The sequence below is a fragment of the Chelonoidis abingdonii genome, chromosome 1 (genome assembly GCF_003597395.2).
Source record: "Chelonoidis abingdonii isolate Lonesome George chromosome 1, CheloAbing_2.0, whole genome shotgun sequence".
NCBI classification, from domain to species: Eukaryota; Metazoa; Chordata; order Testudines; family Testudinidae; genus Chelonoidis; species Chelonoidis abingdonii.
The window spans coordinates 104,496,175-104,518,405 of NC_133769.1; the positions used below are offsets into that span (position 1 = coordinate 104,496,175).

The 22,231-nt window shown below is 39.9% G+C and overlaps 1 protein-coding gene across 2 annotated transcripts in view; it reads right to left on the reverse strand.

The window, feature by feature from the left end:
- Positions 1–22,231, reverse strand: part of RFX4 (regulatory factor X4) — a 132,425-nt gene that overhangs the window by 37,438 nt on the left and 72,756 nt on the right. Inside the window, exons 11-15 of one of the 2 annotated variants that reach the window (XM_032769700.1) lie at positions 19,532–19,676; positions 15,128–15,222; positions 13,307–13,424; positions 5,374–5,493; positions 4,033–4,191 (exon numbers count right to left, since the gene is read on the reverse strand). In XM_032769700.1, the coding sequence (XP_032625591.1) occupies positions 4,033–4,191; positions 5,374–5,493; positions 13,307–13,424; positions 15,128–15,222; positions 19,532–19,676 (637 nt within the window). Of the gene's footprint in view, positions 1–4,032; positions 4,195–5,373; positions 5,494–13,306; positions 13,425–15,127; positions 15,223–19,531; positions 19,677–22,231 lie in introns of both variants that reach the window. The other variant, XM_032769699.1, reaches the window with a different exon arrangement.

The following is a 22,231-nucleotide window of genomic DNA, read 5'->3' on the forward strand; positions in this document are numbered from 1 at the left end:
GTATAGATTCAGTTAGACTGGTATAAAGGTGAGACTGCACCTAAAACTTAGGTCAACATAGCTGTGTCAATCAGGGCTGTGAAAACTGTTGTGCCCTGTACACTGTAGTTAGGTTGACCTAAACCCTACTGTAGATGCGGCCTCTTGAGGGGATGGATTTACTACAGCAGTGGAAAAATCCCTTCTGTTGCTGTAGCAAGTGTCTACACTTCAGTGGTGTAGCTGCTGTGCCATTATAGTGCTTGTAGTGTAGACATGCCCACCAGTATATCTTATTCCCCTTCCTGAACTGAAATAAACTTTAGGCTTTATTGCTATAAATAAGCATTTTTATACTGGAATAATTGCATCCACACTAGGGGCATTTTGCTACTTTATATTTATCTATGCTAGTGTAGTCAATGAGGAAAACCTTTCTAGCGTAGACCAGCCCTCAGAATTGAGAAAAACATGGATATGAAGTATCTTTTACGTTGTTATTAAAAAACATCCCCTTTTTATTTTATCATCAACATACATGAACTTCCCACACAAATGCCTTTCACATTGTTCACATGTCTGAAATGTTATCTGCATCGACATCATCACCAGTTTGGGGTAATTTTTTTGATGTCCCCTCTAATGTTTTTTTAAAACTTCCTATTATATTTTTCTACAAACTGCAGAATATACCCTATATTAATTGCTACCCTAGAGCTATGGCACATTGATAAGCCAAGATGGTTTATAATAGGTCCACAGTGCACACAAAGTAAAATACAACCAATTCCTGCAGCTGCAATGTTTCTGGTTCTGTGTTACTTTACTTATATGAACCTCTATTCACATAAGTTGCGTTCTAGACAAAAATTAAGACAACGGTGATTAAAATAAAGCTGAGCTCAATGGCCAGAGAGAAGCAGCCATTCTGCCAAACAAAAGACTATAGGGAGAAAATGGGGGAGGTGAGGAAATGAAGAGCTGGTGGAAAAGAAGGACTCTAATGATTAAAGATGAACTGTCTTGAGCAGAAAGGTCTTCCATGGAGGCTCAGCTGAGACAGGCTGTGGTAGAAATGCTCAGGTGGAGGTTTCCTTAGCCATAGTCTGTGTCTATCCTGAGGCTTCACCCTAGCAGTCCTCAGTCTTTGAGGGCCATAGCAGGAGAGAGACACTCACTCAAGCACCTTAATAACGTAATTAAAGTACAAATAAATTAACATAATGCCAGTGTGAGTCCCTTCCATGTTTCCCCTATCTTACTGCTTCAGACCATTCTCATTTTGTATGTCTTTCCTTTGAGGGGCAGCACAAGTTACCTGCTTTTCAATTTCTTGTTACTGGGGCAGGTTTTCTTGCCAGTGTTACGTAAGCGGCCCGACTAGATGATCACAATGGTCCCTTCTGGCCTTGAAATCTACTAATCAAATTATTCATAAAATCTTTGTCTTAAATCTCTGCAGGGGAGAGCACATAGATTGTGGCTTTATTCAAACAGTATTTTCTTTTATGCTCACCTGTCATGTCCAAGAACCACATGACTCTGGTTTTGTGGTCTTGCTGTTCAGGACATGGGATTGTCATATTTTCACACCAAATATAGTCTCTAAAGTCTCAAACAACAAGCAAACCTGAGGTCTCCGCAATACTATGTAGGCTTAAAATGCTCTTAAATCTATTGCAGCCACAAATACACACTGTGGTTCCTTGGGAGGTCTTTAAAGGTATGAAAAAGATGTGGCAGAAACCTTTATTAGTCCTTTGACTACTGTCTGAGTCTCCAGGATGGTAAATTGCCACTTCAGGGAATTTTTGTTAAAGCTTTTGTTGCTAGAAGCCCTAGAGCCTTCCAAAAGTGAAAGTTATATCATTCATTTCACCACTGAGTAGCCAGGACAGCATCGGGTGCCTGGAATGTCTTCTGACAATCATTCAAGTTCCTAACCCTTTTCCTGCATCTGGAGACTCAAAATAGGAAAATGAAATATTTTTGACCCCAGACACTTGAAGTTCATGACTGGCCCTGGCCACTACCTCCAGAATGTATAATCTGTCTTTCATATCAGAGGACCTATGAAAGAAATTTAACATGCAGAATGTAAAGGCCCACTTGTGTGCACCAAATTGCAAGCCAGTTGTGTGCCTACTGGTTCATTTTCAGTTCTTGGAATCCCTAGCCACAAACTGAGTATCTTCATGTACAAATTACTAATTAAGACCTTTTCATGCCCATTTGATACACAGTGTATTCCTGAAACTGCTATAATTATATGTGCAATTATAGGTATGCAGTTGCATACAGGTCACAGGCCTCCATTTTCTAAATTCTGTCCTTGTAAGATGTTGAAAGGTACGAACAAAACATTAAAACAGAAAAACAAAACAAACCCTAGAGCAACTGAGCCAGATTTTTAAAGGATTTGGGCACCTGAAGATGCAGACAGGCTCCATTACAATTGGGAATTGAGAGTTGAGGTGTTTTTGAAAATCCCACTAAAAGTCTATATAGCTTTATAAATCTGGCCCATTCAAACTATGTCCATTTTTAGAGAAAGTGTGTGTTAAGTCATTGAGGGTTTTCTAAAGCACCGTTTCTCAAATGCGGCCACCAGGGGGTTTCCCTGCGGCCATGGCAGTTTCCTGGGCGGGTGAGGAAAGCATCAGCCCCTCCAAGTTTCCTGTAAGCTGTGTGGCTGTGCAGCAGCCTATTTAGCACTGCACAAGTGCTCAGGGAACCCACCTGGGGACCAACCCCATATCCCTGGCCCCGCCCCAGAGCCCGCACCCAGGGGCAGAGCCCTCACCCCCCTGCACCTCAACCCTTTGCCCCAGCCCGGAGCCCCCTCCCACTCCGAACCCCTCGGCCCCACCCCCATCACATGAATTTTGTTATGTGCACCAATATGAAGGTGAAGTGTCAAACATCACCTCCATATTGGTGCACATAACAAACTTCATTCTGCACATGGGTAGGTAAAATTAGAGGGAACACTGCTCTTCCTCACTCTTGCTGCACGCGCTGCCTCTCTGGAGACACAGGTTGGACACACAACACTTAAGGAGCAAGGTGAGAAGGCAGGGGTGGGTGGGTGAGGAGGTGAGCGGCGAGCCAACAGCAGAGTGAGGAGGCAGGCGGGCGAGGGTATCCTACCTTTACCTCCCCTCTTCTCCCCACAGCCGTGCTTGCCTTCTCCCCTCCTCAGACCCAAGCCACTCAGATAGAAGTCCAAATAATAATGAAAAACCTGTTATGTCAAATTATTTTTAAGTTTACTTCAGAATTGTCCAACCATTTCAACCAAAAAAGCAAAAGAAACAATAATAATAAAAAAAGACAAGAACATGCAAAGCACATTATTTGTGTTTCTATTCTGTTAGGTCCAGTAAAGAATAAAGATAAGTGTGCATTATTTTTATTATTGAATCCGCAAAAAAAAAAGCCCCAAACTGTACATAAATAAATTACGACGATTTGGATGTATATATGTGCATAATACTTTATTAATTTAGGAAAAATAAATAATTTTAGGAAAAAGTGTCCATGCAGCCACCAGCAAGAGTTGGTGGCCTCACACTGAGGCCACCAAAAAATGTGTTGTGAGAAGCCCTGTAAAGTGCTCTATTGAGAAAAGTCTCTTTAAAAGTATTGCTAGAAATATGCAATTTTAAACTGAAGTTTGAAAACATTTTGGAACAAAGTTGTGGCCCTGTTCTTCAAAGGGCCCCAGATATCTGCACAAAGTCCATAATGTATCGAGATATCCATCTGCTTTTACAAATTTATATCTTGATGCCCAGGAATCCATGCACACAGTGGATCCTTTTTCAATTGCACTGCACATCATGTTTGGCAAGATATAAAGAAAATATCTATTTACAATGATAAATACTGAACGTATGCTGAGTCGTTTTGAGAGGGCTTCTTCAGAGACAAGGTCAGATCCTCAGTGGCTCTAAATTGACACATTGCTCACAATTTTTATTGCAAGCTTTTGGTTTTTTGACAGTTTTTTGGAAAAAGATTGCAAGAACCAGCCATCCTTAGCCTACCTACCTGTTGTAGTTGCTATGCTAGCGTACTCTGGGGATTGACTGCTCACAGGTGAGGGTGCAGACGGCACTTCCACCAAGGTGGCAGATTTAGCTGGAGAGAATGGCACTGGGGAGGGAGTTGGAGGAGCAGGTTCTGTCAATATAATTTCTTCTCGTATTTCTGCTGAAGATTGGGAGACAGGTCATAAAAATGTTGTTAAATACGGCTCGTGGAACCCTATGAAACAAATCACTCAGAAAAGTAAATTTTAGATGTAAACCCTGGTGTGCGGAGGAATTACATAAAGCTGTCTTTATCTTAGGTATTTTCATGGCCCCATCTCTTGATCATTAACATGCTTATCCTCACAACATCAGTGTGAGATACTCTGTATGCCCATTTTACAGATGAGGAACTGAGGATAAATGATTTACCCAGGAAGTCTGTAGTGGAGCATAGATTTGAACCTAGATCTTCCAAATCACAGGCTAACACCCTAACAACTGGATCACCTTTCCTCTCCTAAACCTTAGGTGTCAAATTTAATCTATGCTAAAATGGATGGGTGAGCTTTTCAAAAACCAGCTAAGGGATTTAGCCATGCAAATGCCATTTAAATTAATTGCAGCTTCAGGGAGGGATGGAAGCTGGCTCCACTGACTCTATGCCTGCTGAGAACTCCTTCTCATCACATTCATACTGAACTGGGAGGTTACAGGTGGTCTCCATGCTGCTGGGGCTGTACTGAAGTACCTGAGAACACAGCACTGAGTATCTGGCATCTGTATTTCTATTGATAATGTAGATTTTTTTTCTTTGGAAGTTGAACATTGGTATATCATAAATAATAGCTTTGGCTTTAATCTTAACCAATGAAAATCACTCACCCCGATTCTCTTCTCAGATACAGTGGTGTAAAATCAGGAGTAACTCAACCAAAGACAGTGGATATATTATTGTAAAGCCAGTGTAAGGGAGAGGGGAATCAAGACAAGTGTCACTTATATGTGACTGTGGTTTTATAGGTTAGTTGATCTGAACATTCAGTACAAAACTCCCTTGCTGAAATCTCAAATACAGGTTTAGGAGTTGAAATTTTCAGACCTTCATAACTAAACTCAGTAGTGACAACAATAAGCAGGCAGGCTAATTCAAAATCAAATTTCAGGACACTCACTAATCAGAGAGGTTCATAATTGATTTGTCTGACGTAATAACAGAGCTGAAAAATGACACGTTCCTTCTGGAAAGGCCTCATTAGGATGAATGGGGATAGGGAAATGCCCATGTACAGAAATGGATGAATAACAGAGAATTAAATTATAGAAGGCATGTAAGATACTGCTAAGAAAACAAACTCACCTGTGCTTCCTTCTCCTTTCATTGCCCTCATTAACTCATTAGCTCTCTCCTGACAATGCAGTGATTCTAACAGGTATAATACGTAGTCATCAAACATCAAGTGAATAAGGTGAAAAGACCCTGGGAATGAAATAATGTGAGCAAACATAAAAGCAATTAATGGTCTCAATATTACTTATCACACAAATGATTACAGTATTATCAAAAAACAAACAAACAAAAACATCAAACCACTAAATACCACTGGCCCCTGTATAGTCCTGCTACTGAAGCATGTGTCTTACTGAGAAGTGAGTCATCTGTCAATGTTAAAGGCAAGTGAAGAGGGGAAGGTGTTTGTGTGTCTGGGTTCTGATTACCACAGTGTATTCATACCTGGATTTACACAAATGATGTGAATTCCGGGATCATTTCTCAGAAGTTAAATTCATGTCTCTGGGATCCAGTTCCTGAGAAAAGTGTCCTGACAAATAATTATCATTTTGTAGTAATTATAAATCTTGAGGAAGAATTGCCTTTTGTACCAAGTTCTCTCTCCTATGTTCAAGCAAGTACTTACTAAGTCAGATGAGGTGGTCTGGAAAAGCAGGACATGAAGCAAAATAATAAAAATCTATTCCCTGTCAAATGCACTAGCACTAAGTATTATGGAGCTAGCTGGACTGTGCATGGGGTCTTTAAACTAGAAAGATAAAGAGAGAGATATGGTGAAGGTCAGAAACTACAGTACCTGCACCCCAGCCTTCCTTCAGCATCTTCCCAGCAAGAGTCTGATTATCTTTTTGTTAGCATTCTTCAACTGACTGGGCATTCGTACCATTTATATAGGACCTCTAAAGCCAGAACATTTTCTTCCCAACTCTCTGGTAATGTCATTAGTGGTGCCAAGAATCAAAGCCCATTATTCATGTAAGATAGGATGCCCAAACACCTTAAAATAAGTTGCTTTAAGAGGAAGCATTGTGTCAGTCAGGGTAGGTACAGTCTGGAGAATTTATAAATAAGGAACTTTCCCATTTTTCATAATTATATCACTGGAGGTAAGTTATGTTTGCGGTTAGACTAACTAAGTTAAAAATTAAAAGTGTTAAGAATCATCACACTTTAGGATGTAAACTAATTACCTAGTTGAGAGCTGGGAATAAATATTTTGCTCTCATATCCTAGCATTGTACAGTTGGCCAAGAACAAGACAGCATACTTTTCTGCCTTTCTCTGAAGCATCAGATTACTGACAGATGTAGAATACTGAATGGGATAGACCAATGATATGTTCTGGCATTACAATTCCAAGCTACCTAAGACATCAGAGAAGGTATATGTCAGAATGATATCAATGAGACACTAAAAGACACTTTAAGTAAAAAAGTCCATCCACCTTTTCACTCCCTATGGCACAGCTTGAGGGTTTTATCCAGTCTATTTGAATAACTTGACAGATGAGGTTTCCACTACTTCCCAAACATGCTAGCAGCAGTTGTGGGATGTCCCACGTGGAAAGGCTGATGCCAGAGGTATCAACACTGCTTCAGCCAATCAAAGTAGCATCATTATCTCTGGCATCAGTCCTTCCACATGAGGCATCTGTCAAGTTATTAAGTACCACATTACTATAGCTGGAATAGAAGTGTCCTGAATGTTTTGGCTTTGCCTATGATCTCCTAACACGAGGGACAGGCATCACTATCTTTAATAACTATCAGTCTTGGAAGTTGCAAGCACATTTCTTGGTGGTTCCTGGCGAACCACTTCCTAGGAGGCAATTTGAAACATGCTATACAGACATGGATCTGGACAGGGAAAGAAGAATTTCCCATGTAGTTTCAGGTCTCAGTTCAGGTACAGAAACGTCAAGAATGCTAACACTGGGCAGATTCAGCAGTGTATAGAAGATAGGAAGCATAGAAGAAAATCAAGACAGATGACTTTGTCTGGAGAGATCTACTAGAAATGTATGCATATATACGTATTTTTAAACTAAATGCTTTTTCTTCCAAAACCAATCTTTTTGCAAAAATGAAAAAATCACAAAAACATGTTGACCCTCTTTTCTGTAATTTAAAAAATTTCCCAATACATTTTTTGTAAAAATTTAAATCACAATTTGTATTGATTTTTTAATCAAAATATCTTCAAAATTTTTTCATTTACTAAAACCTGTTCTTTGATAAACAAAAAGTGTGCATAAACATCTAGATAACACTTTAGTCAGAAGTTGCAATAAACTGGTTTTGTATAAAACAGAAAAATGGGTCTGTATCAATCACTGCAAAACAGAAACTTTGATATTTGGGGTTAATATTTTTCAACCGGCTGTATTATCTGTATTATACAACAGAGCTGGGTGAATACTTCACTTTTTTTTTTTTTTTTTTGGGCAAAGAGTCACTCGGGTGAGAAATTTAACTTGCTCTTTTTATATTGGCTTTCCATCAATAATTAGTAAATTTTAGATATATTTATTTGGACTTGCATGGTACATTTAAAATTACCTATCAAAAGCTTTAGGTACCTTTGGCAGGTGTGAACACAGTCAGACTGGAAAAAAGTAAACCCGCCAGCCACCCCAACACCAGAGAAAATAGTCGGCTGCAAAGAAATCAGAAATCAACTCCACCCATAGACCCCAAATTCCCCAACCACAAATACAAGCCCTCAACATACTCATCACTTCTCCAAACCTGGGAAAGGAGATGGCTTTCTCATTGTGCTCTGAATATCAATAGATTTGTCTATTTCAAACATGGGGGTAATGGGATGGTGAATTCCAAAACTGAGAGCCCCTCACAAAAGAATGTCCTGCCAATGGGCCCCTTTCTTAAAAACCAAGAAGTGTCAGCTCACTACTTGCCAAGGTAGCAGTTGGGGACAGAGAGAGGCTCTCTTTCCCATAGTCAGGTCCTTGGTCACAGCCCAGGATCTGGCCCAAACCTTTCAAATTTCTTTACTGGTTTTTTATCAAACTTCTAAGATAAAATCCTTCCCTGGAATGGGATGCTACACACATAATTTAAGGATGATTGGTTTCTTTGGAGGAACTTAGAGGAGGAGGTTGAAACTGAACTTATATTGGGAAGCTTGTTTTTACCTTAACACATGTCTCCAGCTGCTCCATAAATATGTGGTTCTTTGCTCATATATACTGTAGGAGTAGTGGAGCGTAGGAGAAACAGCCTGAAAGGCCCCATATCATTATGCAATGCAATGCTATCTCGTAATTAGGTTTTCAAAGCAACTGTGCACACACTCTTCTTCAGTTTCGACAGCTCTAGTCTTTGTGTTCCATTCTCTCAATGCACGCATGTGTAACTTCCATTGTCATTCATGGGAGTTATGCACACACACTGAGGGGAGAACAGATGCTTTGTGTCCTTGGAGCAAAACCAAAACCAAAAACCATCAGACATTTTTATAAATAGAATATGTACGTAGTGATGGGCAAATCTTTTTCCACTAGCGAATATAAAGGGCTTGATTCTCTACTTTTGTGATCATTTACACCTGTGCAAATCAAAACGGTATGCTTCACAGCCATCTTACAGAAATTAAAATGACTAATAAGGTGCAAAGTAGTGGAGAGCCTTAGCCAAGCTCTGTAGCTGTTTAGTTTTATAAAGTTTTTGAACTGGAAGTCTTGTAAAAACTGCAAATGGAATAAGATAGCTATTTTCAAAATGCCTAACATCAGTTACAATGTTAGTAGAATCCTACCCTGTTTAGAAGTGTTATGAACACAATGGGCCTGATTGACCATTGTGTTAGTCCATTTTAATACTGATGTAACTCCACTAGGGTTCACCAGCATAAAACTGGAGCATTATGCCCCAGAACAAGCCTGGTTCTCGTCTCACACAAGTTGTACATTGGTGTACCTCTGTTGACTTCAATGGAGACATTACTGATCTGGATCAGAGGAAAATCAGGCCTAATATTCAGTGTTTCCAAGTCTCACAATTTTAATCACAAGTCTCAGGATATTTGGTGTTCTTCCTTCAAGCCCCTGCTCCTGGAGACAGGTAATTATATGACAAATCTCATCTTTCACTAAAAAAAAAAAGAAAGTTTCGAGCCCTAAGATTGCAGAGAAAACCTTGAAAGTAGACATGCTAAATGCTCACATGCTTGAAGACAAATACTAAGAACCCAAGATTTATTATTTTTTAAAATCTCATGATATTTTGGGGCCTAACTCTTGATTAGTGAACACTTGGGGTTGATAATACTGAGTACACCTTATAAAAAAATATCTGGTTCCCTTGTGTGTCTCTGAATTTCTCTTCTTTTACCATCTGATATTTTTTAATTCTGTAGAATGTTTGAGACAGAATTTATAAGACACACTACAAAAAAGGGGTGTTATATCAAATTAATGCAATCATTTTACATTTTAAAATTAAGTTAAATGTAAGATAAAATGAAACCAGTTTCAGGATATGCATATCAGTGACTTACTGAGCAGCTATTCATGCACAACTGTTTATATTTTATGTTTTGCAAGCTACTGTATTTAGCAGGAACCTATGACTGGCTCTTTCAAATACAGCTCTAGGTACTGAAGAGGATTCATCTGTGTCTGATAAAATATATACTCATTTAGTTAGAGATAAAAAGTCCCCCTAGATACTGTACCTACAATAATAAATTGCTTTTGACTCTCTTTTCAAAAAGACCAAATCGAATGCAATGAGGACATTATTACAGCTATTCTATCCAGCTAATACACAGTAAATATCAGCAGCTATTCACAAAAGCCAAGAATTACGTACAAGTATCGTAAAACAGAGATCTATAGATCTGGGGAAGATTGGAAGGCTCCTTTTACTAATTAGTTGTTTTTATACACAGGATGCATTACCAAAACATTACCACCAACTGTGCCTTTGATATGCATAGACAGAAGAGGGGTAGAGGGAGAGAAAAAGCAGAGAGATGAGCTTTTGTCTGCCAGGAATCGTTTTGACCTGCCCATACCATGCACCATGCTTAAAAGCTTTGCCCAGACTCAGATCTGTATGTCCTTTCAGGATAGATGCTATCAGCCCGGTGACATGTAGTGAAACATTCTGTAGTCAAATTTCTCGATCATGAAATGATGACAAAGCTAAAATATATTGCACTGTATATAAGAATGAGCAGAGCATCAAACAAGTAATTTTTATCATGTTTTTGTTTCAAACAGACTCTCAAATAATGTGTTTTTGTTTTTTTAAAACAAAAGTGTAAAGATCTGGCATTGTTTATTGCTTAGAATGATCAATAAAATCAGTGCCTGTTTATATAGTCACCAATGTAGCCAAAATACACAAGTTTTCATCTAAGATAACAAATTTATACGGAAGACAATATCTAAAATATATCAGTCATCTTTGCTTCTCTCTATTGTATAGTACTCATTAAAAATGCATGATACTGTAAAAAGAGAGGAAGAACAGCGTTAAATTAAACCCACAACAAGTTCCTCAGGTATGATTCTGATACATTTACATTCAGAGGACACTTAGACTTTTGTATTGAATTATAGCTGAGCATGTTCCAAACGTGCTTTACAATGGCTTTGTAATTAGAATGTTACAGTATTCATTCTTGAGATTATAATTTGGTTGATGCTGGTAAATAATATGTCAGTCACTTTTTGAGAAGTGGGAGCAGAGATAGTCCAAGTTTTGTTATACTGGGGTCTGGATGTGGTTTCAATACTCATCCTTTTTGAGGATCTGAAGTCCTTGCTCATCCTAACTCCCACTGCCTTCAATAGACCTGCACTTTTGAACCCAGAGTGGGAGAAATTTAAGGGTTCTGTTAAAAACAAATAAAAGCCCTTATTCACAGAGAGATCGTGTTGGTAGAAAGAAAGAGCTTACATGGGCTTATTATAAGAAAACCTTAGGAAGTTTACAGTGCCATAATGAAGACATAAATGATAGTCCTGTTCAGTAGTGCGGCAAGCAGCATTATCAAACCCAAGTCATTAAAAAATTCTATACTATATTATTTATAACCTTTAAAAATGCATTATTTTCAGAAAACCAGTTTATATTGATTTGACATGTGCTATAATACTTTGAAAGCAGACACTTTTAACAGATGTAGCTGGTGACTACTAATGTAATTAAATTACCAATACTTTTAAGAGACAACAATTTATTTTAAACATACTTTTAAGATGTGTATGCACTTAAGACCTGTCTTACTAGAATTGTATAGAGTAATTCTCCAAATGCCATGGGAAGCACATCGCATGTGGCTGCTGATATCCTCTTTCCTAATACACCATTATCTAAATAGATACATTTTGTGTAGGGAGGGGTATAAGTGTGTGACTACACATCCTGTATATTTTATTTTTTACATTTTACAAAAACCAATATTCTATTAGGCTACACATTTAGCCTAAATAGGAATTTAAAACTGCTTATGTACAACTTGATAGAGCGTGCACAATTTTTGGAACCTTAACTTGCATTTTTGACATTTCATTATTTTAATGGTGTGACCTCAACATTCCACAGTGCATATAAAGGCTGCTCCTGCAGCTGAGTGCTACAGAGAGCCAAAATGCTCAGAACTCAGTGTTTGCTCAATACCTGTTCCAAGAGGTTTCGGCATTGTGCAGAGAAGTATGCAATGCTCAGCAATGCGAGCAACCTCTATTTCCACAGTGAAAAGAGTTTTGGTGAATAAGGGGGAGAGCGAATATGAGAGGGGATAGATATCAAATGTGGTCAGGGCACTGGTACTTCAGCACAATCCAGTGAATACAAAAGCTGTGCATAGAGGCCTTTTAAGGATTTTCACTGTCCCACTGCCTGCTAGGAGTGGCGATTCACTCTTGTGCTTGCTTAAAAGCTGTGCTTAGAAGAAACTGACAACGGGAAAGGCATGAAGACCAACCACAGATCAAAATGCTCCTGAAGGTTCTCAGAAGACAGTGAGGTCAGCTCTTGAGATTTTATCAAGAGCCGTGTGGTATTTGGTGTTTTTCTTAAAGCCTCAGCTCCTGGCGGCTTGTGAATATGTGAGAATCTCAGCTTGCATTAAAAACAAGTAAGTTTCTAGCCTTTATGGTCATGCAGTAAAACTTAAAAATGTGACCCACATGCACCCTAGGGATTCATAAACCAGAAGATAAATAAAAGCACCCAAAATGCATTTTTTTAAGCCAGTCCCATGATTTTGGGTAGCCTGACACACAATTTTTGATTGCTTGGGGTTAGTAATACTGAGTCATCATGGTTAGCTTCCGAATGCCCCATGTGGGACTTCATAGTGTTCTGCCAGCCTCCAATATCTGCTCCCCTCAGCTTACTGGTACATGAACGAGGCTCGGAAGCTTTCTATCTATAGGTCTACATTCTTCTGGGGGTGCCCAGCAACCCTGTATCTAAGCATCACCTAAGAGAATAAAACACAAGAAAGCACTGCTAGAAGAAAACATGCCAGTGGCTCAGTGCTGTTCTCTCACAATCCTTATTATTATTAGTCTGCTAATAACATACATTGACAAGTGTGCACTTATGAAAACACAAAAGCACAATAGCCCATTTTCAATCATTCCTATTGTTGACTAATTCAATTTGTACATACACATACTCCTCAGCAGGGACTGTTTACACACCAGGTTTCAAAGGACAATTGTTTTTGAATTCTGTGTGAAAAGAAACAGGACAATCTTTTTTTTTTTTTAAATGGGATAACTTTATATTCTTCTACTCTTACGGATGTCAAAAACAACTGAAGGGAATTTGTTCAAAATCATCAGAAAAAATGACCTGGTGGCAGAAAATGTGTTGACAATTTCAACCCCCAAAGAGATTTTTTTAAAGGTTATGAATGTGTGAAAAAAAGAGAGGATCGTCACTCAGAAGTGAGTGACAGCTCTTAATCTATCATTTTTTACTCTGCTAACCAATCAGTACAATTAAAATCAAAGTACCAAAGCTGGGTGCACTGTGCAAAGTCATGTCCCGAATCACTCGTGTGCCAAAGCAGGACCACATCAAGAGGAACTGTTGAGCCACTTTCTTCAAAGAGCCTTGTCTCTTGGCAGCTACCTACAAGAAAATATATTATATATTTCACACAGATAATAAACATTCATTTTCATTTCCATTGTCTGGCCCAGCCCAACACTGCACATGTCCATTCATTTTCTTCACTAAAATTACCTCCTGTTGTAAGAAAATTAGGATAAAAATTAAAACAGATACATATGAAGCCACTCAGTAGTGATAATTATATACACATGAGATTGCAGGAAGAAGCCTACAATAAAATTATAACCCCTAAAACATAAAATGCTCATGCTTGTGGAGGGTAACATTTGGATTATAAATGATGAAGGGATTTATCAGACTGCCTAGCAACATCCAGGTCTTCATCTTAATTTGATTCCCTTTGTTGGAGATTCTCTAATTCAGGAAGAAAATTTATAATAAATGCTGCTGGGAATATATTGCAAAAACAATGTATTAATCTGATTTTTTAAACTAATTGGCTCTTGGTGTGTTCACATTCTCTTTGCATTCTCTTTCTGTGAACACTCAGATGACCATGTTTTACTCACAATTATACTTCTCAAAAAGTATATTGTAAATTTACACTCTCAAAAGCTCATTTTCTATGAGTGTTACTGTAGCCGTGTTGGTCCCAGGATATTAGAGAGACAAGGTCATATCTTCTGCTGGTGAGATAGACAAATTTTTGATCTTACACAGAGCTCTTCTTCGGGTCTGGAAAACTTAGAATGTCACAGCTAAATACAAATTGGAACAGACTGTTTAGCATAAGTAGTTAACACATATTTCAAGGGACTTATTCAAGGTGAAATGGCCTGTTAATTTTCATCTAGTCAGCAAATAGAAAAAATACCAGGTCCAATATAACCACTCATAGTGATTTCACATAGCAATCTATAGACTAGAGATATTTTTTTTAAAATTTAATAATTTCAAACAATTGACACATTTGGGAAATTTAGGGTAGATGGGAGTTGTGGACATTCTGCAAACAGAAAAAGAGGTAATATTGTTTAATGAAGTGTTCTTAAGGTATTTACTCAGGTCTAATAGTGAACTCTGGAAGTAGAGTTGCAATTTTCCAACAGAACATGCTAATATAAAATGCATTATCATTCACAGACAGAAGCTAAAAGTATATGGTAAATTGTATAGTTACATATACTGCATAAAACTGTATTGATGTCTGATTGGCTGAGAGTGCTCATGTGTTCAGTCAGTAAGTGTCCACTCAAATAATACTAAAATTTAGGTCAGAATTCAATTACTGGCATTTCTAGGCAACTCCTAAAAATCAAACAGTTTAATCCCTAGCTGAACTATAACCAGCTGTTAACCTTTATTTACTAAAATGAATCAGTTGGACTAAATATTATCTTCATTAAATGCTCTAAAGGGTATATTAATTTAAGATCTCCACCTGCAATGCTACATTGTTCATTATACACTAGAGAGGAGTCTGAACCAACACCTCAAATTCATACACCCTTGAATGTTGGGGGTGTTGAAAATCTGAACTCTGATCCCGCTCCGAATTTTGCAAATGGCTCCTATTTTTAGAATGGAATGAGTGAAAGCCTTGAATCTGAACACTCTCCGACATCTGAGTCCGGAATTTGGTTCCAGATTTGGCATCTTGAGTCTGTGTTTACTAAATACCTACTGCTTTGTGAAAACAAATATTGCACTTGGTTATACTGCACATAAAGTGACTCGGCTCCTAACTCCTATTTACCAACCTTCACAACGCATCTGTCCACCATGGAATCCAGCCACTCAATGTAGGACTCAATGGGTGACTGCTCCTCCAAAAGATGATCAAATTCCTGATACACTAACAAACAAAGAAAAATACTCCAAATCAGGACTTTAATTCCATTTTAAAACTATAGAGAAAACAACTGTCACAAAACAGTCAATAATACTTCGCCAATTTGCTCTGCTAATTACATCAGGTCACTTAACTATAAATGTATATATGTACACCTTAAGACATCCAAAAGGTTGAAACCATTACTGTGGTTGGTCTCTATCCTGCACCTATTGAAATCAGTGGGAGTTTTTAAAGGATTTAAGTGGGAGCAGGATCTTGGCCCATCACTTGAAATTCATCTTTTGATTTAAGCTTCAGCTGTCTATGCCCGGAAGTAAAACACATTTATGGTGTTCACAGTGCAGAGCAGTAAGCTAGGCTTTGACCTTCATGAGGAAAAAAGGCCATGCATGAAATTGATTTAGAAATGCATAGAGAATCTTTTGAACACCCAATGGATGAGTACTGTCGATAGGCCTCTCATCAGCAAATCTCCAGTGCATAATGCTTTAGTTGTGAAAACGGGTTTCAATGGCAACTGTCAATTATTTGTAACATCAGACAAGCAAAAAAAAAAAAAAAAAGTATTTCCCATAAAACTTGTACTTTTATAAAGTGAATTACTACCAACACACAAATGCCATGCTGACTATACCTAAAGGAGTTTCAACAGACAGGTGATCCTTTTCCAAATATATTTTTCAAAAATATAGAGAGTAAACTCAGATGGCCCATTCACCTGTGTCAATTAAATAGGAGAATCTCCAATTTGTTCAGGAGAAGAAGCTATTGGAAGACAAGGACTCATGTGTCTGAGCATCTCAAGGAATTGCTTTGCAATTTAGCTACAAAAAAATGGTTCCCTAAATCAAAAGAAAAGATGCTTTTATACCTGCTGTGTCACAGGGTGATTTAAATGTCCTGTGCATGTCCATTTATACTTTATTATAAACAGCAGGAGAGAGAAATTTCCCATCACTGGAGTGGATGCTAGGTGCAGGGAGAGAAGGCAAAGCGCAAAAGTTGGCAGCTAAGGAAGAGTATAGGAGGCATGGAGAAAAAATGCAAACTACAAGGATGCTCTCCACTTGAGCAGCATGGCCATTCTTTGTAATAGCACCTTGGATTGGGCTCTGCAGATTGGGAAGTGTTGTGAGCTGAAGCCACAGATCCAGTAGGAACGCATTTAAGAGTTTCCTTGACTTACAAATGACTGCGCATTGATTCCATTTAGACTTAATTATACAGGGGTAGATTGTCACAGCTGTTATTCAGCCACCCAGGGGAACAATGGGGAGCAAGACTCCCCTTCCCTTCCCACTCCAACCTGCTCGTATTAGGACCATGGACACAGAGGGGAGAACTCTATTTGTCCAATACTTCCCACTGCAAGCAAGCCAGTGGGGAGAAGGTGGAGGGAGCAGGCCATAGGAGGAACCCTTGCACTGCCTCCTTAATCTAGTACCTGGCTGGGCATAGAGTGGGGAGTAAGCTGCTTCAGCTACATCCTCTGCAGAGAGAGGAGGGGAGCACAAGTAGAAATGTGATCTTCTGAGTCCCAGTTTGTAGTCTGGTTAGCTGCTGGGAAAGTGCCACTATGCACCATCCCTTACTCAGGGCTGATTACAAAGTTATCATCTGGACCAAAGCAGCTGTTGCAGACACATCTGCAGGGGCCTGAAGGAATGGAGTACTGAGGAAAAATCATGCTAGAAGTAGACCTATCATTAAAAATGAGAAAAGCCACTTTCTAGTAACAAATGACTATCATGTTCAGTGGAAATCTGCCAATCTGGAAGATATTTTTCCAGTTATTATAGTTGAAAATTGTAACCTCTGGAGACTGAGTGTTGGGATTTCCCAGCACCAGCAAGATGCAAAGGAGCATTGGAAACCTACACTGGACATGTGTATCAAGAAATCCCAATGCCATAATCATAAAGTGAGGGCCCAATTTCACTATGTGAGGAGGAACCCAGCAAAAATGTGACACTTTCATGCATGTGTGCGTGTGTGGGGGAAGTAAGTAAAGTGGACTGGGTGAAATAAAAACCAGCCTGAATCTTCATCCAACGCTTGAAGCCAACCTACGCCAGCCCCTTTTAGAGGTACAGAAAAGTTTGTTTTTGTCTCTTCTCCTTACCTATGTTTTCAACCAGGATTTGGAATGAGACTGAGCACTGACGGAGAGGCAAGCCTCAGGGGTCTGGGAACACCTTTTCAATCTGTGCACGCACAGTGCTTAGCACAATGGTCTCTGATTCAGACTATGGCTGCTAGGTACTAGTGCAATACTCATAAGATGGCAGGACATGGGAAAGTTATCCTAGTGTTCTTGGTGATTCAGAGGGAAAATCTATCAACTGCAGTAAGAGTGCACGGAAGGAAGAAAGGAGGCGATACTACTGTAGGATTCAAAGGAATTAAGCTGAATTTCCAGCCTGCTGTAAACCTTCCAGTAGAAGGGGGAATACTGACTTGTAACAGCAGTACCGAATTTGCTGCGAGGGAGCTGAAAATACCACCCCAGAAAGAAGGTTCACCTTTGGAACTAGCTCTTTGTAGACATATCCTTGGTTACACATCTTTAAATGATCTTCATCTAGGTAGAAACTATATCCAAAGTTGGAAAAAAGCTCTTGAGGTCAGTGTCACATATATACCCTTGTCTCAATGTAATCCTCAACATGTACACTGGGTTGGGTTACTGCTTCTGGTCTTTCTCCTCTCTCTCCTTCTTTCACACCTCTCTCCTCTCCCTTTCTGTTGCAAACTGCTACCTGCTAAGACTGGCTCCTTCTGGAAAGCACTCATGTGCTGAATTCCATCCACTCTTCAGGAAAGTTCTTAAGCACTTGCTTAACTTTCATGGGATTTAAATATGCACTGAAAGTTTAGCACTTGCTTAAGGATCCTTCCTAAATGGGGATGCTCTCCTGAATCTGGGCCAGAAACATTACTGATATTAAGTATTAATCCTTTGGGAACTAGATAATTTCTAGGTGTTTGGGGTGTATGCTGAGGATGGTTAAAGAAGAAGAGATTTTCTGCCTGCTGGGAGCCAGAATGAGTCTGGATTCTAGGCTTCAGCATGTCCTGAACTGCTTATTTTTCACCTCCTTCCTGTCCTCAATTCTCACTACTCTCAACCTCTCATTGCTGTCTTCTCCTGGCTTACTCCCCTCAGTCCTCAGTGGGGAGGAGGGTCATATTAGGAGGTAAACTCAGGAGCTGGGAGGAACTGGCAAGAATCCCAGAACAGTTCTCCACTGGGAAATGGAGCCAGCAGAAGGTGGTCAGGGGATGGGAGACCTTCTTCCTGCTTGGGGATAAGTCTTTCGGGGGTCAGTGAGGGATGGAAGGTAGATGTCATCTTCAGGAAAGAAAAGAGGAGGACTCCAGCTGGAGGTAGATGTTGAGACTGCTACTAAAGACAACAATACTCATCTTTAATATCTCAGTGTAGCACACCCAGGGATGCACACACATTTGTCGTCAGAGTTCTAAGGGTTAGAAATGGCTATCACATGCACATTCTGTGAGCAACTTGTGTCACTACTTTACACATGGAATAAATGAGCTTTCTTCCTAACCAACTTGCCCCTTTAAGAAAGCACAACTTTTTCAGGGTTTCTACAAGTCATTCTTTGACCTATGCCCTTCAATAAACCAAGCAGTGTCTATGTCAGCCAATCAGATTTCTGGATGTGGGATACATATTTACTTCTAAATGTTCATAAATAAAACTTCAGCCAATCAGAGACTAACTTGCTGATAAAAGTGCTTTGTGAAACCGGTGCTTTTTAAAAAAAATATAAGCCTCTGGAAGCGACTCAAACAAAAATGGTCCTGCTGTCAAAGCCATTCAAAAGGCAGTTCTCCCATAATAGTATAACTGTGTAAACAACCATCATTCTACTCTATCAGATAAAATGATTAGGGGCTTGATTCATAGCCCCTTAAAGGCAATGGGCAGACTTCCATTGACTTCAATAAGCTTTGGATTGGGCCCTAGATCGGCATCAGTCATTAGGAAGACTAGAAATAATTTCTTTAACAGAATATTGTCCATATCCACGTCTCAAAGGGGAATATCTTGGTTTTGGCTCACCTTTCTTTTTGATACGTGTTTCAGTATTTATCTGAGCAGTAAGCGAGCAGTAGCCAGTAAAGATGTGCTACCACATTGCTACAATATCTCAATTATTAAACTGATTGACTGTAAAGCAATTATTATAAAACGGAACCTTATTATTATAGTGGTGTTTTGTGTTCAACGGGAAACACGGTTCAGGGTTCCCCATACCATATTTGAGGGTTTTATTCTTACATTGTATGATGAGCTTTCTGTGCTCCTCACGTGAATCCTCCATGGTATACAGAGTTTGTTTGGTAATGCTGTTCAGATCCACATTCCTCCAGTCCTCCAGCATTTGAAAGGTAATGTCTGCACTGTGGATCACCGTTCTTGATGCCTATAATCCAATCCGATCTACTCATTAGTTCATGGTTTATTAGGTTGAAAATAGACTTCATCCCCTTTTACACTCCCTTAGCGAGCCCCACTAAGTTGATTCTCAAACTCCACACACCTCTTGATCCTTTCTGGAAGTTACCAGCCATGGTAGCTGGACAGAACTCTGAAGCCATTCTTACCAACTCTACTCAGCATGTATTTGGTTTCCACAAAGTACAAATCTCGCCAGGTGTTTCTAATCAAACTGCTCTCTCTCTAGACCATTAATTCTACAAGGTTTGGGCTGCAGTGTTTGGTCCACGTCAGTCCAAGAACAAAAACACATTGGCCCAGATCCTCCCCACTGATCTATGTAGGGAGGAAACACTCTGAGTATGCATCTTCCCCCCAACACATGAAAAGGAGGCTTACTTGCCCACACACCACCACACACCTGCCCATCCTCTGGACCATGAAGAGGACTCCCTGCACAAAGGGAAGGAGTAGGCTGAGACAAACATGGGTGATGCTGGATCGGGGTCACATGTCAGTCCTGTGTAAATTAATCAGTGAAGACAACCCAGACTTGGGCTGTATTATCTTTTCCAGAGAGTCTCCCTTGGGGACCATGGCAGCCTGAAGAGTCCCTGGTTTAGGAAGCTGTTGAGGGGGCAGAGCTGTGTGAATGGCTCTGGTCTTCTATAGATTCCTATGGATCTACACAGGTTCTTGGGGATCTACCAGATTTGTGGGTAGACCCCACAACTCATACAGCAGGATGGCAAACTTTCCTCCACAAATGACTTAAAGGAGGAGGAACTCCACAAAGCATCCTCACTGAGATCGCCTTCCCTCAGGGGGTATTTCTGCGGTAGGGCTTAATCTGGGACATTAGATACAGTTTTCAAATGTAGTCCCTCAAACTGCAGTATGGGACAAACCCTCAGCTGGTGTCAATTGGTGAAACTCCACTGGAGTCAAGGGAGATGTTCCTGTGAATTTTGCACAGTTCCCGTGGCCTAACTGAGTCAGTGAAAAATAAATTCACAGACAAAAATCCACCATACAGGTGGAATATACTATATCAGTAAAACAATGGAATGCTATGAAGCTTATATTCACAGCTGTAAGAACATTAATAAATGATAACGGTAATTTTATTTATTAAATGATCTCTGCTGAAGTACTGTCTGGCATGACAAACAAGTCTTGATAAATAAATCATTTCAAAATCCCAGAAGAAAATAATCCATTGTAAAAAACCCAAAAATACAGAAAAATATAGTCAAGCCATCCTCACAAAATGATAAACAAAGATAACTAAAGGAGTGGGTCCTATGTTAAAGGAAAAAAAGAAAGACAAAATAAACCTGTTGAAATAGTTCTATTTGTATATGCTGCTACTAGTTTTCAGGTTAATTTTATGAAAGAAAAGCAATCCATCATGTATGTCTATGAGAGCATCTTTTATGCATTAAGTCTGCATAATAGGCTTAATCGGTTTTTGTCTAGGTAAAACTCCCCAGTTCTGCCAGAATAAAGACTGGATTAAAAAAAAATGAGTAAAGTGCTCAGGATTTGAGAGCACTTGGTTTTAAACTGAACTTTGTAACCACAGTAGGTGAATATCTGCCCTGTATTTTGTTTTCACTTGAGGTTTAATGTCACAACTAGGTATGGTGTTTTCTGTCTAGAAAATGGACAAATTGCTTCCCTCATCAAAGGCCTGATCCAAACCCAACTGAAAAATCTATGGAAAGTTTCCCATTGGTTTCAGTGGGTTGAACTGGATCTGAAACCTCTTCTAGAATCAGATCCTGAATTTTTTACATAGAAGTCACTGGGAGTTTTGGACGCATAAGGAATGCAGGATCAGCCCCACTATCTAAAAAATCATTTAACTGATTTTTGGATGGTTTTGTAGCTTATCTATAGAAGATCAGAATAAATAAATATCAGAAACAAAACTACTAACGCAGGGGTGGGCAAACTTTTTGGCCTGAGGGCCACATCTGGGTATGGAAATTGTATGATGGGACATGAATGCTCACGAAATTGGGGTTGGAGTGCAGGCAGACTCCAGCTGGGGGTGTGGACTCTGAGGTGGGGCCAGAAATGAGGAGTTCAGGGTTCAGGAAGGGGCACCACGCTGGGGCAAGGGGTTGGGGTGTGTATGGGGGGAGGGCTCCATCTGGGGGAGCAGGCTCTGGGGTGGGGCTGGGGATGAAGGCTTTGAGGTGCAGGGGGTACTCCGGGCTGGGATTGAGGGGTTTGGAGGGCTGGAGGAAGATCTAAGCTGGGGCAATGGGTTGGGGCACAGGAGGAGGTTGGGGTGCAGGCTCTGGGTGGCGCTTACCTCAAGCAGTGGCATGTCCCCCCTCTGACTCCTACATGGAGGCAGGGCCAGGCGGCTCTGTGCACTTTCCTGTCTGCAGGCACTGCCCCTGCAGCTCCTATTGGCCACGGTTCCTGGTCAATGAGAGCTGCAGGGGTCACGTGCGGAGCCCCCGGCTGCCCCTATGCTTAGGAGCCAGAGAGGGAACATGCCGATGCTTTTGGAGCTGCATGGAGTGG